Source organism: Chelon labrosus (genome assembly GCF_963514085.1).
Source record: "Chelon labrosus genome assembly, chromosome: 2".
NCBI lineage: Eukaryota > Metazoa > Chordata > Actinopteri > Mugiliformes > Mugilidae > Chelon > Chelon labrosus.
The window spans coordinates 33,967,483-33,986,469 of NC_140338.1; the positions used below are offsets into that span (position 1 = coordinate 33,967,483).

The 18,987-nt window shown below is 39.6% G+C and overlaps 1 protein-coding gene across 2 annotated transcripts; it reads left to right on the forward strand.

Annotated features, from left to right (window-relative positions):
- Positions 1 to 1,526: 1,526 nt before the first annotated feature.
- Positions 1,527 to 16,304, forward strand: LOC311503841 (serine hydrolase-like protein). Of its 2 annotated transcripts, XM_084566732.1 has the most exons (12): positions 1,527 to 1,804; positions 2,642 to 2,785; positions 5,084 to 5,197; positions 7,951 to 7,992; positions 8,081 to 8,100; positions 8,184 to 8,258; positions 12,959 to 13,062; positions 13,138 to 13,217; positions 13,369 to 13,403; positions 13,492 to 13,568; positions 13,653 to 13,740; positions 14,640 to 16,304. In XM_084566732.1, exons 1-12 carry the CDS (start codon positions 1,747 to 1,749, stop codon positions 14,781 to 14,783), a joined length of 981 nt encoding a protein of 326 aa, XP_084422858.1. In that variant the 5' UTR covers positions 1,527 to 1,746; the 3' UTR covers positions 14,784 to 16,304. The 2 variants fall into 2 exon arrangements, with proteins under 2 accessions (XP_084422858.1, XP_084422859.1); XM_084566733.1 differs by lacking the exon at positions 5,084 to 5,197.
- The last annotated feature ends 2,683 nt before the right edge of the window (positions 16,305 to 18,987 follow it).

An 18,987-nucleotide genomic window follows, 5' to 3' on the forward strand; every position in this document is an offset into this window, starting at 1 on the left:
TGAGCTCGTATCCTCCACTCTCTTTTTCTCTTGTCCTCTAATTTCTTATCTATCATGCAATTCTATGCTATTACTGTATAGCATGTTAACTATTGTGTGTCCCTCTCTCCCCTTACACACTAATTCTTGTGCAGAAACAGGTGTTTTAATTCATGCTGCTTCTGCTCAGGTGGAAGATGGATGAAGCTACACTGGTCTATCTGGACGTCATATATTTTTACTAATGTTCGGATCTAGTGTTATTAAGTTATTTACTCACATTTTCCTGCTCGCCAGTAAAGTGTGTCTTAAGACAGCAAGATGTGCAGACGTTTATTAAAGACATCTTGCAGTCCAGCTCAGATGACTTATTGGAACAAATAAGTTGGAGTCAGGTGGCTTAATTGGAGCTGAGAGGACAAAAACAATTAATAAGGACATTAAATAGAGTGTTATTAAATGTGGGTTGACTGTACATAACAGACACAAATTATATGATTTGTGTGTGATATGAATGATTTTATGGAGAATATTTCAGACTTTACGTAGATGTTGTGTGATATTAATCTTTTATCAAGAAGAAAGAACACTAGAAGCTTGTGTAGTGTTTAGGCATGTTCATGCTACAGATGAACATTTAAAGACAGCTTTATTATGTCTCTTAATTAATGTTGCTCTGTATATAGATTCATATAAGGAAAAGTGCATTAAGTGCAGGTTAAGTGTCTTGCATGCTGGTATTTTTTTTCAACATGGAACACACAGTGGGCAGCACAGCGACATGGTGGTTAGCACTGATGCCTCACAGCCGGAAGGTTCCAAGTTCGAATATGGAGTTTGCATGCTCTCCCTGCGTCTCTTCGATACTTCTCCCATTGCCCAAAGACATGGTCGTTAGGTTAATTGGTGATTCTGGCCGTAGGTGTCCATGTGAGTGTGAATGGTTGTCTGTCTCTCTGTGTTAGCCCTGCGATAGACTGGTGACCTGTCCGGGGTGTACCCTGGCCCGATGACAGCTAGGATAGGCTCCAGCCCCCCCCGCGACCCTTCTCAGGACAAGCGGTTAGATGAATGAATGGAACACACAGTACTTGCCCACTATCTGGAGGTGCGTGAATGCGCAATGAAGTGCTCCTGGCCACATGTACGCGCACAGTCTGAGAGACATGATCTGGGAAAAAACCCTCCTACGCTTGCATTCATCAATTCATCTTCTGTAACCACTTGTAACAATGGATGTGTTTGTCCTGTGTATCCTCGGGGGGCTGCGGGGCTGGAGCCTATCTATGAAGTCATGGTAATGATGGTATCACAGATTTAGCAAAAAAAAAAACACAAGATACTCTAGCAGACACATTACGGCAATCCAATTCAATTTAAACATATATATATTTCAATTTCTTAAACTAATTTTTTATTACTTCTTTTGTTTCAGTGTTTACGTTATCTACGTTAGTGCTTAGTCATCACAACACGGAAACAACAGTAAAGACCTTCACCTTCACTCCCCTCTGCTGGTTAACTTTCGACATCATATTGGGTGAAAGGTAAGCCCCTCCTCCTTTGGTGATTGGCCTAAACTGTAGCTCCACATGTCAGCCCATCCAATAGCAGCTTTAGTTTGCATCAGATGGCGTCCAAAGCACGGAAGTAACCGGGACCATAAAAAAAAAGCAAATAAAAATAGCTATACATTTGTTTTGTGTAGTTTGTTCATTTTTCAGAGGTTTCGGTTATATGTATTGAGCGGTAGAAGTGCTTTCCAGGATGATGCAAGCTCTGAAAGGCGCCAGACACTTATCATCCACTGCAATGAAGCAAGCAGGTACCTATAGTACTGTCATTTTACATGTCTGTGGGAAAAGTAGTTTGCTAAGAAAGTGTTTTAACCACAGCAGTCGAGAGAGAGGACAATGGACCGTAATGCAATATATTGGAGATTCTGTCAAATAATTACTGACCACAGTCTCTTAATTCCAACCATCGTTTCCCATGTTGTTAAACTATTTCAAGCAACAAAGACGGCAGCCCATCGGCTGCATAGAAAACAGTTATTACAACTTTGGAAGAAGATATAAAGAAGAAGAAGAAGAAATATATTTTTTAAATGTTTTATCATTTGTCATTCACGTTTTGTCGCTTAGATGGTTACAAGAGTCTGCGAAGATTCTGGAAATATTCTGGAAATTGATTGTTAATAATTCTGATAAATCAGAGCACATATTATAGAAACTAATAATCCCAGGAGTCGAGAGGACTGCATCTATAGAAGGTGTAGGAGCCATAATACATATATGTTTGAAGGTATTCTATGTAAGGTATAATTAAAGGGTCTGGCTATAAATAGGAACCTGTCCTTACCAGGTCAGGTGTGCCACCCGGAGGAGAAACAGTCGCTGAAGCGGAATTTGGCTTGAGGAGTCTTGGACAATTAGTGCACGTTTAATATGTGATCATATGTTCGAGTTATATTGATCCACATTTTGTTGAGAAATAGGTGGACTGAGTTGTCAAAGCAAAGTTTTGTCTCGTGCTATATTTTATTCGTGGAAGGATCAGCGCGTCAACTAGACTAAACTAAACTAAAGTTATAGCATGGTAACACCTCAGTGACTCAAAGCATAAGTGACTAAATGACTAAACCAGTGTGTATTGTGTCCAGTTTCAGAGCTCTCTGTTAAGGTCCCATGGGGAGAGATCAGAGGTAAAATCTGGGGACCTGATCATGGCCATCGTGTGCTCTGCCTGCACGGCTGGGCTGACAACTGTGGGACATTCAACACCCTCATACCTCTTCTACCTAAAGGTAAATGTTGTAGTAAACTGGAGAACTAACTTACTTTAAAATATGAGACGGCACAGTGGTGTAGTGGTTAGCACTGATGCCTCACAGCAAGAAGGTTCTGGCTCCCTCACCATCCAAAGACATACTCGTTAGGTTAATTGGTGATTCTAAATTGGCCTTAGGTGTGAGTTTGAATGGTTGTCTGTATCTCTTTGTTAGCCCTGCGATAGATCCCGCCTCTCACCTCCTTATTCATGGGTTTTAATCTAGGTGCTTGATTTTAAACACCTGTGGAAAGGGACCTGGTGAAACCCATGAATACAGTGGAGAAAATAAGTATTTGATACACTGCTGATTTTGCAAGTTTCCCCCATTATAAAGAATGGAGAGGTCTGTAATTTTCGTCATATGTACACTTCAACTGTGAGAGACAGAATCTAAAATAAAAATCCAGAAAATCACATTGTATGATTTTTATTATTATTTTTATTATTATTATTATTATTATTATTATTATTATTAATTTGTATTTTATTGCATGAAATAAGTATTTGATCACCTACCAACCAGCAAGGATTTTGGCTCTCACAGACCTGTTAGTTAGTCTTTTAGAAGCCCTCCTATCCTCCACTTGTTACCTGTATTAATTGCACCAGTTTGAACTCGTTATCTGTATAAAAGACACCTGTCCACACACACAATCGATCACACTCCAACCATGGCCAAGACCATAGAGCTGTCTAAGGACACCAGAGACAAAATTGTAGACCTGCACAAGGTTGGGATAGGCTACAGGACAATAAGCAAGCAGCTTGGTGAGAAGGCAACAACTGTTGGTGCAGTTATTAGAAATGGAAGGGACTCAAGATGACCGTCAGTCTCCCTCGGACTGGGGCTCCATGCAAGATCTCGCCTCGTGGAGTGTCAATGATCATAAGAAAGGTAAGGGATCAGCCCAGAACTACACAGGAGGACCTGGTCTATGACCTGAAGAGAGCTGGACCACAGTCTCAATGGTTACCATTAGTAACACACTACGCTGCCATGGATTAAAATCCTGCAGCACATGCAAGGTCCCCCTGCTCAAGCCAGCACATGTCCAGGCCCGTCTGGAGTTTGCCAGTGACCATCTGGATGATCCAGAGGAGGCATGGGAGAAGGTCATGTGGTCAGATGAGACCAAAAGTCAGCTTTTTGGTATAAACTCCACTCGCCGTGTTTGGAGGAAAAAGAAGGATGGGTACAATCCCAAGAACACCATCCCAACTGTGAAGCATGGGGGTAGAAACATAATGCTTTGGGGGTAGTTTTCTGCAAAGGGACCAGGACGAGTGCACCGTATTGAGGAGAGGATGGATGGGGCCATGTATTGCGAGATTTTGGGCAACAACCTCCTTCCCTCAGTAAGAGCAGTGAAGATGGGTCGTGGCTGGGTCTTCCAGCATGACAATGACCTGAGACACACAGCCATGGCAACTAAGGAGTGGCTCCGTAAGAAGCATTTCAAGGTCCTGGAGTGGCCTAGTCAGTCTCTAGACTTAAACCCAATAGAAAATCTGTGGAGGGAGATGAAACTCTGTGTTGCCCAGCTACAGTCTCGAAACCTGAAAGATCTGGAGGAGACCTGTATGGAGGAGTGGGCCAAAATCCCTGCTGCAGTGTGTGCAAACCTGGTCAAGAACTATAGGAAAGGTTTGATCTCTGTAATTGGATCTGTACTAAATATTAAGTTCTGTTTTTCTAGTGTATCAAATACTTATTTCATGCAATATAATGCAAATTAATTATTTAAAAATCATACAATGTGATTTTCTGGGTTTTTGTTTTAGATTCTGAATCTCACAGTTGAAGTGTACCTATGATTATAAATAATAATAAATAAATAATAAATAAAATTACAGACCTCTCCATTCTTTATAAGGGGGGAAACTTGCAATATCTGCGGAGTATCAAATACTTATTTTCCCCACTGTAACTGGGATAGGCTCCAGCCCCCTTGCGACCCTTCAGAGGACAAGCAGTTACAGAAGCTGAATTATGACACTGTTTACAGCGTCCCAGTAACTTGCATGATTTCATCACTCAAACTTCCTTTTTCTCAAAAAGTTTGTTCACATGCTGCTTGGATGGCATTTCCAGAGTTGAAAAACATTATATGTTGTATATTTTGCATCTAGTTTTGGTGAATTCATCATGTTTCCACATATAATTCTGCATATTTCCCTGTACCCAAGTCTTTGATTATGATATTCGTACTGCTGCTTTAGAATGTTTAAGCATTTGGTGAAACTAAACCTCTCTCTCTGTCGTTCCAATCAGATTGCCAGTATGTGGCCATGGACATGCCAGGTCACGGCCGTTCATCACATCGTCCTCCTGGAGTTCCTTACACCTTTCCTTTATACGTGATGGATGTATGCAGAGTTGTTGATGGTGTGTAAGTTTGAGAAATTGCAGGACATGTTTGCGAGCAGTAATTTGACACCATGGGAATGCAAAATATCTTCATATATAAACATATTATGTTATCGTTTTAATGACAGACGTTCACCCACTTGTGATGTGAGTTCAGCACAAACACATACTACACTAATACAACCATGGAATAGTTAATTTAAGTAGCAATGATTTTTTTAATTTTTTTTACAGCATCAAGCCTTCTTATAAAGTAGCTCCAGGGCGGTTTCTTTTTTGTCTTCAAATGCCAGTAAGAGCTTCATTATTTTAGTTAATGACTCAATAATTCTTGGTCAGTTTAGCTCAGTTTGAATATACAACAGTCATGCCAGCAGCCAACAACGAAGGCTGTTGTCATCAAAGGCCTTGTTCAGGTATTAACATGCGACCTGGATGACCTGATCACGAGTGGGCTGCTCTGAGTACATGTCTTCCTACCCAGCATTAAAATGCCTATCTACATGCGTCTCGAGTAACCACTTAAGATGCAATAACAATTCTGCGCTCAGTATGCAAATAACACGTAGCCCACATCAGGTGAACAGATGTGCAAACAGATGCCATCACTGTTTCAGAACCATGAACAGGTTTGTTCTGTGTGTGCGTGGTAACATGAAATGTAAAGACTCTCTCACTCACTTAAAGCACACACATGTTAATATTTATTTATTTATCTTCTTTCTGTAGTTTGATATTTTAAAGACCCACAGATTCATTAGTCATTACAGCTTTTGTACATCAACATGAACATATTGCTAAGTAACCGCATGCCAAAACGTTTAGTTATGATACATTGTTACACATTGTTCAGTCACACGCAATAATTCCATTTGTTGTCTGTGAAGTTTCTCAGTCATCCAGGTCATGGTATATCCAAAAAAGGTTCAAAAAAGGCAACTGGACTTGTAGAGTTTTTTGAGAAGACGTTTCACCACTCATCCGAGTAGCTTCTTCAGTTCTAGGGGACTGGTGGGAAGTCTGAGGTTTAAATAGGAACTCCTACTGGAACTTACTTGCTTGTGTTAACAACCAGAAACTGGTGCAGCTAATTTCCATTAACGATTGGGTACATACCTCTCCTTGAGGGGGGACTGTTTTTGTCACTGTCCTCTAACGACTCTTGTCCGTCAGAGGCTCCAGTGTCAAGGTGTGACTGAGGTTGAAACTTTTTGGGGACAGAAGTTAAAACTGCATTGTAAATAGATGGCAGATTATATCTCAGTCCACCTCCTCAGTTTAGTGAAGGTTTTTCCAGTCTGACATAGATGGCTTCCTTTACTCCTCTTTCAAACCATCGGTCTTCTCTGGCTAAGATTTGGACGTTGTTATCTTCAAAGGAGTGTCCTTTGTCCTTCAGGTGTAGGTGGACCGCTGAATCGTTTCCTGATGAGCTGGCTCTCCTGTGCTGGTACATGCGTTTATGGATGGGTTGTTTGGTTTCCCCAACGTATAAGTCAGTACATTCCTCACTGCACTGAACAGCGTACACCACATTACTCTGTTTTTGCCTGGGTGTTTTGTCTTTAGGGTGGACCAGTCTTTGCCTAAGTGTATTCCCTGGTTTGAAATAAACTGGAATGCGGTGATTTCTGAAAATTCTCAGAAATCACCGCATTCCAGTTTATTTCAAACCAGGGAATGGTAGTGAGGAGTGTACAGATTTATACATTGGGGAAACCAAACAACCCATCCATAAACACATGTACCAACACAGGAGAGCCAGCTCATCAGGAAACAATTCAGCGGTCCACCTACACCTGAAGGACAAAGGGCACTCCCTTGAAGATAACAATGTCCAAATCTTAACCAGAGAAGACCGACTTCCCACCAGTCCCCTAGAACTGAAGAAGCTACTCGGATGAGTGGTGAAACGTCTTCTCAAAAAACTCTACAAGTCCAGTTGCCTTTTTTTTGGAAATTCCGTTTGTTAATTCTTGTTAAGATTATTTATTATTTTGTTAATTTACTTAACTAATAGTTTAAAGTCTCTCACTACTAATGAACACATAAATCTTATTGCGTGTGTGGGTGACATCAGATATGTAGGTGGTCCAAGATGCACTGTGTGTTCTTACTGCTGTAAGAAGGTGGTCAAAAATGCTTTCTCTGTGTGTCTTGGTTTTGTTCACATCTGAACCTTCTCATGATAGGATCACTCAGATCTGAATGGGGCCTGGGAATATCCTTTTGTTAAAATCATCTTAACATCTGCATGGCAATCTTCCTCACTGAGGATGTGTAACACATCCATGGTCAACAGTCAAAACTTTGTCACTCTGCAGTCACCACATCAGCAGAGAAGTTAGCTTGCTCTGATAGTTTTCCACATAGCTCTAATTATACAGATTCTACAACAGCTGAAGGAGCAAATAACTCTCACTCTAGTGGAAATCAGTGGCGGTCCACTGCATAATGCATAATACAAATGTCATAATGCATAATACTTGGCATTTTCTTTTCAGAGAGAATGCAAAATGTATGAATACAAAGGCTATTCAGACAAAACAAAAGTAGGTAGTAGGTCATAACTTATTATTTTAATTGGACAACAAAGAAAATGATGGCAGAGAAACTCTAGACCATGAAATGGTGATAAGGTTCAGTGTAAACATGATATAAACCAGTTGTGTGCATCTGTATTACAGCTGAATCGCAGCAGTGATGTTTTATTTTAACTAAAAATACTCTGCTATGAACCTGGTTGATGATGTGTGAAATTACTCCCACAGCTCTGCAGTGGAGCAAATTCTCCATCATAGGCCACAGTATGGGTGAGTGCAGCTATATAAAAAAGAATTAGAGCTTTAACGCGTTTGTGGTATGTTTTATTTATGTGTCTGCTTTCTTTTATATTTTCAGGGGGTAACGTTGCTGGAATGGTAAGTGTAGTATGACTATAATTCATGTATAATTGTTATTATGTTGTATCACTTTCCATTTTCCATATGGTGTTTTTCCACAGTTTGGCGCTCTTTATCCAGAGATGGTGGATGCCATCATTCTGCTGGACTCCTTCGGATTTTTACCTTCAAGCACGGTATTTTTTCTTTTTTCACCTGCATTTTTATTGGAATCATGTTTAAGCAGCCATACCCAGACATCCTCTGAGCCAGCTACTGCTTTAAATGCTGCAGTCACAGAACAAAGATAAATAGCTTTTCACTTCACCCAGAGTGGAGTAAATTTTTAAAAGAATGACTAATACACTCAGCATTAGAATAAGTTTAAGTACTGAAAGTGACTCAGTAGAAGTAGAAAGTGATCTCTTGTTATGAGTGGAACTTCTGAAAGTATACAGTATTTTTATTTTTATTTTTTAACTTTGTTGCCTTTAAAACACATTAACAGGCAATTAACATCACAGAAGAAAACAAAACTCATCTTGGGATTGGGTCTCAACTGTTACACAGAGATACTGTATAAAAGTATAAAAGGTAGAGCACATATGCACATATCATACAGTCCTATAAATTCGGAGGTATGAGGGCCTTAGGCAAGATAATCAATAATTGGGGTTCATCTTTTCATAAAAATAGACACTTTTAGCTGTAATTGGGCAGTCATATATTCCATCATGTAGACATGCTTTACTTTCTGTCACCATTGAGAGATCATGGGAGGATCACTTCATCCAATTAATAGTAATCATTTTTCTTGTAATCATCAGCAAAACATGTAATATATAACATTGTACTGTGGTAAACAGGTGGTCAGGAAACACATATAATATAAATGTCCATGGGGAGGTCTATTGCCAAAACTTTTTCCAGTTTCCACTTTGACATTTTTCCAAAATATTTGTATTTTCAGACAGTCCCAAAATATATGAGTGGTACCACATACCACAGTTCCTCCAGCATTTGTTGCTGGAATTGTTTTGGAGACAAAAGTTGTTGACGGTGTCCTGTATACAGTATTTTTAAGTTAAGTTTAAGTGCAATGCACAAGCCTCAGCATCTCTTGTTGCAGACCATCTTGAATCCTCTCTCGCACCAACACTGGCAGTTAATGGACTTCTATTCGAGACAGTATTAAATAAGCATACAAACATATTGCAGGAGAAGAGTATACTGCACAGAGGCATTATCTGAATTTAAAGCCAGCTTGCGGAGCCTGTTTTGGAACGCATTATTAAAACCTGGAAGGATAGTGGGGAACCATCGTCTTCGAGGAAGAAATTGTTGTCGGAACAAAATCTTGATTAATCGTAAGCGGCGATCACTTAAACGTTTGGTGAAATCAAATCAAAGAAAAACAACAGTAGAACTCAGGTCTAGTGAAAGTAACAGCATTTCCACATGTACAGTGTGAAGGGAACTCAAGGGATTGGGACTGAACAGCTGTGTAGCCTTAAGAAAACCACTAATCAGTGAGGCTAACCAGAAAAAAGGCTTCAATTTGCTCGGGAGCATAAAGACTGGGCTCTGGAGCAATGGAAGAAGGTCATGTGGTCTGATGAGTCCAGATTTACCCTGTTCCAGAGTGATGGATGCATCAGGGTAAGAAGAGAGGCAGATGAAGTGATGCACCCATCATGCCTAGTGTCTACTGTACAAGGCTGTGGGGGCAGTGCTATGATCTGGGGTTGCTGCAGTTGCTCAGGTCTAGGTTCAGCAACATTATGTGCCCAAAGAATGAGATCAGCTGACTACCTGAATATACTGAATGACCAGGGGCCTCATGTACGAAAGGTGCGTGCGCACAAAAACCGTACGTTCTTTTTCACGGAAAAGTTCAGATCAAGAGTGAAATGTCCGTGAACATGTGCATGCCTCATGCCAACCTCACGGCTGGCATACGCTGTCTTCTACAGCGGTTGATCCTTTGGCGACACTTAGAGGTGATGCTGGGGAAACTGTCATAATAAATAAATGTGAAAACAATAAGTCCAACCGATTGGCACAGTGCCGGTTGACCCTGAGCAGAGCCATGTCAGCCTTGTGGGACAGAGTTATCCTCATGTCAGCCAGGTACAGTGGGGAAAATAAGTATTTGATACACTGCTGATTTTGCAATTTTCCCCCCTTATAAAGAATGGAGAGATCTGTAATTTTCATCATAGGTACACTTCAACTGTGAGAGACAGAATCTAAAACAAAAATCTAGAAAATCACATTGTATGATTTTTAAATAATTAATTTGCATTATATTGCATGAAATAAGTATTTGATACACAAGAAAAACAGAACTTAATATTTAGTACAGATCCAATTACAGAGATCAAATGTTTCCTATAGTTATTTCCTCCAGATCTTTCAGGTTTCGAGCCACAACCCATCTTCAGTACTATTACTGAGGGAAGGAGGTTGTTGCCCAAAATCTCGCAATACATGGCCCCATCCATCCTCTCCTCAATACGGTGCACTCGTCCTGGTCTCCTTGCAGAAAAGTACCCCCAAAGCATTATGTTTCTACCCCCATGCTTCACAGCTGGGATGGTGTTCTTGGGATTGTACCCATCCTTCTTTTTCCTCCAAACACGGCGAGTGGAGTTTATACCAAAAAGTTCACTTTTGGTCTCATCTGACCACATGACCTTCACCCATGCCTCCTCTGGATCATCCAGATGGCCATTGGCAAACTTCAGACGGGCCTGGACATGTGCTGGCTTGAGCAGGGGGACCTTGCATGTGCTGCAGGATTTTAATCCATGGCAGCGTAGTGTGTTACTGATGGTAACCATTGAGACTGTGGTCCCAGCTCTCTTCAGGTCATAGACCAGGTCCTCCCATGTAGTTTTGGGCTGATCCCTTACCTTTCTCATGATCATTGACACTCCACGAGGCGAGATCTTGCATGGAGCCCCAGTCCGAGGGAGACTGACAGTCATCTTGAGTCTCTTCCATTTTCTAATAATTGCTCCAACAGTTGTTGCCTTCTCACCAAGCTGCTTGCTTATTGTCCTGTAGCCTATCCCAACCTTGTGCAGGTCTACAATTTTGTCTCTGGTGTCCTTAGACAGCTCTATGGTCTTGGCCATGGTGGAGCGGCTGGAGTGTGATCAATTGTGTGTGTGGACAGGTGTCTTTTATACAGATAACGAGTTCAAACTGGTGCAATTAATACATGTAACAAGTGGAGGATAGGAGGGCTTCTTAAAGACAAACTAACAGGTCTGTGAGAGCCACAATCCTTGCTGGTTGATAGGTGATCAAACACTTATTTCATGCAATAAAATACAAATTAATTATTTAAAAATCATACAATGTGATTTTCTGGATTTTTATTTTAGATTCTGTCTCTCACAGTTGAAGTGTACCTATGATGAAAATTACAGACCTCTCCATTCTTTATAAGCTGGGAAACTTGCAAAATCGGCGGTGTATCAAATACTTATTTTCCCCACTGTATATCAAATACCCATACAATGCATCTGAACAGGTCAACATTAAAGCGCAATTTGCAGTGAGAGTCGGTTTTCCGAATGTAATTGGAGCTAATGACTGCACACACATTGCTATAAAAGCGCCATCACATGATGAATTTGTATATGTCAACAGGAGGCATTTCATTCGATCAATGCAAAGATCATATGTGATGCTTAAATGCAATTAACCAACATTGTGGCGAGGTGGCCTCACACACACACTCTCCCACTCACTCCTCTTGCGTTTATTGTTTATGCTGGAGGACAGGGGTGCCAAGGAGTACATATTTGCCCGCCTCCACTCCAGTGAGTAGCGTCTCCAATTCACTTTCAGTGAAGTTCTTTTTTCCCGTCTCATTCTTATGTTTTAATTTTCTGATCGTGCAGAGAGGGTGCAGGGTTAATTCAAATATAATCTGCATATTTAAATGGATATAATGGATACAACGTGCGGTCAATTCCACGTTGATTGGGATATACAAAGGAAATGTGCTTCTGGATTAGAACGCGCACCACCAGATTTTTTTCTTCCCTGATGGCACAGGCATATTCCAAGATGACTATGCTTAAATTGTGAAAGAGTGGTTCAGGGAGCATGAGACATCATTTTCACACATGGATTGGTCACCAGAGTCCAGACCTTAACCCCACTGAGAATCTCTGGGATGTGCTGGAGAAGGTTTTGCGCAGTGGTCAGACTCTCCCATCATCACTACAAGATCTTGGTGAAAAATGAATGCAACACTGGATGGAAATAAATAGACATTACAGAAACTTACTGAAACCATGCCACAGTGAATGCATGCTGTAATAAAAGCTAAAGGCGGTCAACAAGTGTGTGACTACTACAACTCCGTCCTATTTGGTTTACGGGACATATCCATTCATAAACTGCAACTGGTTCAAAACTCTGCCGCACGTATCATCACCAGAACCCCCTCCATGGCAACTCCACTGGCTTCCTGTTAATTTCCACATTACCTATAGAATCCTACATCCCACCTTCAAGGCCATAAACAACCTCGCCCCCCAGTACCTCACTAACCTCCTCCACATAAACATTCCCGCCTGCACTCTTAGGTCATCTTCATCCATGCAACTCATCCTCCTACCTGCTTGCTTGACCACCATGGGGTCCAGAGCCTTCAGCCGCTCAGCATCCTGCCTCTGGAATGACCTACGGAACACATATAAATTCAGACTCTGTCACCACCTTCAAATCCCAGCTTAAAACTAATTTATTCAGACAGGCCTACTCAGTTCTATAGCTTCACTTTTATCTGCTGTCATTTGTATGTACCTATATGCTTTATACATATGTATGTGTGTAATTTGAGATGTTCTCATAGTTTCTTTCTCTTTTCTTACAGAAAGAAATGTCCACAGTGATCAGACAAGGGTTGGATGAAATTATTCAGTTTGAAAAGAAGGAACAGAAGGCCATAGTTTACACTTACGAGAAGGCATTAAAAAGGTAAAACGCCTTTCTGTTTCAGCTGTTTGAATAACCTACTGAAAATTCATTCAATTCTGTCTGTAAAACCTTCAGGCTGTTGGATGCAAGCCAGTCTCTATCTGAAGAGTCTGCAAAAATCCTTCTAGAGCGAGGTGTCGTTGAGGTTGAAGGAGGTACATACTATGTATTATGTATTTCCATGAGTGAAATTAGCTCTGGCCATAAACACACATACAGTACATCACACATTGCTTTTGAAAATTTCATTGTTTTTCTGTATTTGTCCCTTAAATATAAATAAATAAAAATATTTTTCTTTTGCAGGAGTGGTTTTCTCCCGAGACCCGCGCATTAACCTGGTACATTACCACTGAATTGCATTATTTCTCCCTAAGGTGTCGTGTGCAGCTAAATGAAATATGTGTTGGCTATGTTTCATACTTTCAGAAAAACATAGGACGCATCAGTTTGGAGCAGAGTCTGGATATGCAGTCAAGGATACAAGCCTCTGTTCTTGTCCTTCTGTAAGATATTCTCCTTGTAGACCTGACTAATGCTACAACACAGTGCACCAGACTAAATATAAATGCTATCCTTTTTCTTCACAGAGCTGAAGATGGCTTTGAGAAAATGTTTGATCGACCTGAGTTAAATGACTTTAAATCTGCAATTCTTCAGGGGTACAGGGACAGGAATGTGAGTGAACATTTTCAGTCTGTTTGTGTGAAGTAGGTACGCCCGCATTTCTTTTTTAGCCTTTGAGCCTGTGTGTAATTGTGCCTTGCAGACAGATAAAGATCCAGCTGCAGCAATGCAACAGTCGCAGTATAGCATGACGTGATCTCTCAGGCAACAGACATTTTTATAGCTGCGAACCTCAAAACTGACCTACATAGTACTGGAACTTTTATTTTTTTTTTTTAACAATCCCATCCCTCTGGCACCTAGCCCCAACGGATGGACACATATAGTTAAAAAGCAGATGGGTTGATAGAGGAAGAGAAAAAGAGGATAGATAAATACATAAATGAATGTATGAATAGTACTACTGATGAGAGAGAGAGCAGAGGGTGTGCATCAGCTAAACCTCTCCCATGAGTTATCTCTTTTATGTAGTGACTTTGTACAACAAAGCGGGAACATGTCAGTACCCTAAATCATATTGATAAATATTTTATAATAACAATATGAAATGCATCTCCACTCTTTATGGAATTTTATAATGTGTTTCAACTCATTGTTTATCTTTCCATCATGCAACTCCACTTCTCTGCTTCACTCACTTATTGCGTCAATTTCACCAGCAGCTGTTATCCTCAGAAAAGCTCTAAAAGCCCACAGTGACCTACCTGATCAACATCTAATAGCAGACAGAGTAGAGAATAACTGGGGAAAATGATAGAGCTAGTATTACGCAGAGAGGCAATAGCCATTGCTAGAAATAGTTATCATGTTGTAAATGAATGATCCTGTCACCAAAACTGTTCATATGTCAGTGTCCACAGTGTATTTCTGCAACTGCTGTGAAAGACAGTAATTTTAGGTTGAAGTGCTTCGATCACACTTGACTCATTATCTGTGTCCCAATCTTTCAGCACACCTTGGTGAAAGTTCAAGGCAGTCATCACGTCCACCTGAATAATCATGAAGCCATTGCTCCGCTTGTGTCGGACTTCCTCCAGACCAAAGTGCTGTCAAACTCAGGCACGCTGACGAATAATCTGAATACTAAACTATAGCCAACGCACAGGCATCAATTATTCCTCGGTGCATATCACGCAACTGATTGTAACAAGTCACTTCATTGGTCTTGGTTTTATACTGTAATGATTAAACTCACCTTGGTACTTATAACTCACTCATCTATCTCAGTATCAGCTAGTTGCCATGTGCTACTCTTGATGAAGTTATAACAGCAGAATAACAGCCCAGCAGACTGGCCCAAGCGAAATTGAATCCTGTGTTAACAGGAGCTCATATATGAGGTGAGATTCTCAGTTTTTCTTCGTCGAATTACTTTTATTCACTCCAGTAAACAAGCAGTGTCTGTGTTGCTGACGGGCCAGTCCAAAACCAGTTACACCACTGAGAACGGTGTCAGGGGTCAGTGCATGGCTAAATCAATGCAGATGTTTGTTACATAGTTAGATGAACGAACAACATTTAATCACATTTCTATGATGAAGGGAATTGTTGATATGTTTACGTGATTTCGTTTTGGTCATAAAAACTATAGCATTGAGCAAACAAACTATGATCCTCGTCTTCATCTTCATCCTCTGAAGCCATGGAATGTTTGAGAGGACAGTCTATTACACAATACATGCTCTCTGTGTACAGTTTTAATTTAATGGAATTAAAAACCAAATAAATAGTGTGTCTTGTAAAAGAAACAACTACAATAAAGAAAGACAAAGATCTTAAAAAGTGCCAAATTTCAGACACAGGAACCTAAAGAACAACCATTAGTGTAGGTTACATGACCTCGTACCTGCTGCCTTTGAGGAAGGATTGAAATTCACTGTGGAAAGCTCAGCAGTCTGGCAAGTCTGCCATCTGTTGTGTGTATAAATACACTGATCACTTTCTTTCAAGTGTGTATCGCACATGGTTAATCACAAATGTTGGTGAGCTGTGGGGAAGACGGATTGTATAGTACTGCAACATATTTGTTGATTTCAGCAATGTAATGGTTTAAATCTGTGGTGGAAAACATATATTCACTAATCATATTACTTTTCATATTCATATGGTTTCAGGTTTTATTATATGGTGATTTGTCTCTCTTCTGCCCTCAGCGTTTCGACTTTGTCCTGAAATTAATGTACCAACGTAGCCTTAGAAATGAAGATCAGTTTCAGTGCCAGATAAAGTTGGAAAGCCCCATGTACTGATGGGAGGGGTATGACAGATGAAATCCATAACTACTGAATGCAACTCTTTCTCAGGGCGTTTTGTCTTCCTGTATAGAATCCCTGTGTGTGAGGATAATCACAATGAAAATGTCTGAGAGACAGTTGATTCATAAGAAAGATGTTTTTACGACGAAGCACACAATTTAATATAAGGCTTTTATTTTCAAATAAAGAACATTAAATTAACATCCATCAGAACACAATTAAAAAAATAAATAATGGAAAACCTTCCTGTTGGCTTGCAGAGTTGAATTATTAAAATAAATTGATGTACAGAACTGTAGTGTTTGAATGGAATTTTCTCCAATGTTTTTAGTTATATTTCATTGGACATTACAAATAAAGTCATTCTAATATGTTCTGATCTTTTTCTGGTATCTTATTTTTTTTTTTTTCATCATTTAATTCTTTTGTTTATTTCTGACAGATTTATTCAGTGACAAATAGTAGTCAGTGGGTGCCAAATTGGGTGCAGCTGCACACTGGTCCCACAAGTTTTATTCATTTACATGTATGCTGTTTTAACACTGCTAAATTAAAAATGTATTTTTTCAAACGTGCTAAAACATGAGAACTCACCACAACAATCACATCAGTAAATTATGGATAACTGTGTCTCATGTTTTAGAGGGGGTTTTTCTCTAATTGCAGGATTAGTACCATCCATGGCATTTAATAGTACTTCACAGCGTGTTGTAAGATAATGTAATGTAGCCAGGTTGTTGTATTTCAGGACTGACTTACATATTCTACATATCACAGTAGAATGGGCTTCACCTGTAATTCAATTCAGTTTTATTTATATAGCGTCAATAACAATACAAATCGTCTCAAGACGCTTTACAAAACCCGGCCTGAAACCCCCAGAGCAAGCCTGAAGGCAACGGTGGCAAGGAAAAACTCCCTTTTAACAGGAAGAAACCTTGAGCAGAACCCAGCTCATATGGAGGGACCCATCTGCCTAAGGCCAGCCGGGTACAGACAGAAGAAAGAGAGAAGAGAACAACAGGAGAAACGAGATAAACTGTCATAGATACACATATCTGACTAAAACGTATGTGGAATCTGATGATACAAACTGATGATGTTACATGACAGTTTGAAAATGTAAGAGGAAACACAGGTAGGTTGAAAAATTGTTCATTCAGGTACGAGTGGATAACTGAGATATTTCCACACACTTGAGGAACCGCTGCTAGTTTGCTGCAATGACCCACTGGGCTGTTCACCTGTCTTCTCTGAGATGTCCATGTTCCTATTGTCATGTGATCGGCGACTAGTCGATATAACCCCTACTGCATAGCAGTGGAAAGTTAGCAGGTACACTATGTTCTGCAGTTATTTCCCCAAACATATTAGTTTAGCTAGCTCTTTTTGTCTCATTTATTGTTCAGTCAAAGTTATTTGAAGGATTTTCAACTGACTCTTTGCATGCTGTACAACAGAACAGCTACTGAAAAACAATGTTGGGGGAGTCTCACTTATGTTAAGACAAACTTCTTACAGGCAAAGTTGGATCACACGTTATCCATTTACCAAATAGTACTGCATCGAACATTAGTGTGTTGATATGGACATGCTGATCTCTTACACTGTTGTGTATGATTTTATGACACTGTTGTGGTCAATTTGGAAGAAAGGTGGAAGACATATTCAGATGTTTTACTTAAGTAAAAATACCCAAATCACATGGAAACACACAATTAAAAGTCTTGCATTCAAAGTTTTAAAATGTTTAAACCCTAACTATTAAATCTAGATATTTTTTAAGAGAAAACACAACTTTTAAGCTATGTTATTGTTAGACAATCAAACTGCTCGACTTTAGACTACAACTACTAAAGTTGACCCTGTTTCCAATTGAAACTTAATTATTCCAGTCACTTAGATATGAGGCAACTTTAGGACTCCCAAGTCCAAAATAACTTGGAGAGATAACATTTTTGTAAAAAAGTTAATCTACAAAGTAACAAGATATAAAAGTATTGGCTTAAAATACAATGTTTCTCCATGAACTGTACACAAACAAAAGATGTAACTTTTTCACAAAAAAACGATTAACAATCAAACTATGTTATTATAAATGCTGTCTTAAATTAGCACTTATGACTTCACAACCTTGTGTCTGTAAAAACACATAAAGATCATACTATGGTCCTGTCATTACACAACATGAATGCATTTTTACCAGCCTTTGGTAACCAAGAATAAAGTAGGAGAGAGTAAATAAACCTCTTCCTGGAACCTGGTTGCTTGTTCTACCACAGAGCAAATAAGTTTAAATATATTAGTTTTAGCTTTGGAAGATGAGATTTCTTTAACTACACTCAATTCACCAGTTCTTTAGGTATGCTAGTTGAAATGAACACAGGCTAATATAACAGTCCTGTACTAAATGTCATTTTCATGAAGGTTATGGTATTCAGCATTTGTTTTGAGAGCTGTTGATTCAACTGTTTTCATTTTGGAGACTGTGGTTTGTAGTACTATTGAATTATATTGTGTTGTACAGACAGATGTTTTTTATTATTTTGACAGCAACATTTTAATCAGTGGGCTAGGCTAAATAACAGAAATATTTTAATGTTTAATTCCATCCTGTTTAACAGCACCACAAACTACATCCTCCAAAATGATTAATTATCCAATCCATTTTTCTGATGCTGTTTCAACATAAATTTAACATTATAACAGTCATGAAGAAGGATTTAGTGCAGGACTGTTATATTAGGATGCATTCGTTTAAGTCAGCGGTTCCCAAACTTTTTTGGTAGCGCACAAGGGGGTCCCAACCGGGATCACGCACGCCCAATCCCCCACATCTTAAAAAACAAAACAAAACAAACAAACAAACAAACAAACAAACAAACAAACAAACAAACAAACAAACAATAAATAAATAATAAAAAATAAAAAAACGCTTTTTTATAGGCATATTAAAGGCGGCATGTTTAACCATGCTCAAATGACCAGAACACATACACAAAATAATCACGATCCCAACACTGTAATTACAGTGTTGGGAAAA

What these genes read in the sequence shown, in the direction of transcription:
- LOC311503841 (XM_084566732.1), top strand. Translation starts at nt 1,747, where the DNA reads ATGATGCAAGCTCTGAAAGGCGCCAGACACTTATCATCCACTGCAATG. An exon ending in CATACCTCTTCTACCTAAAG is followed by an intron (nt 2,786 to 5,083) that starts GTAAATGTTGTA and finishes CGTTCCAATCAG; the next exon opens with ATTGCCAGTATGTGGCCATG. An exon ending in GATTTTTACCTTCAAGCACG is followed by an intron (nt 8,259 to 12,958) that starts GTATTTTTTCTT and finishes CTTTTCTTACAG; the next exon opens with AAAGAAATGTCCACAGTGAT.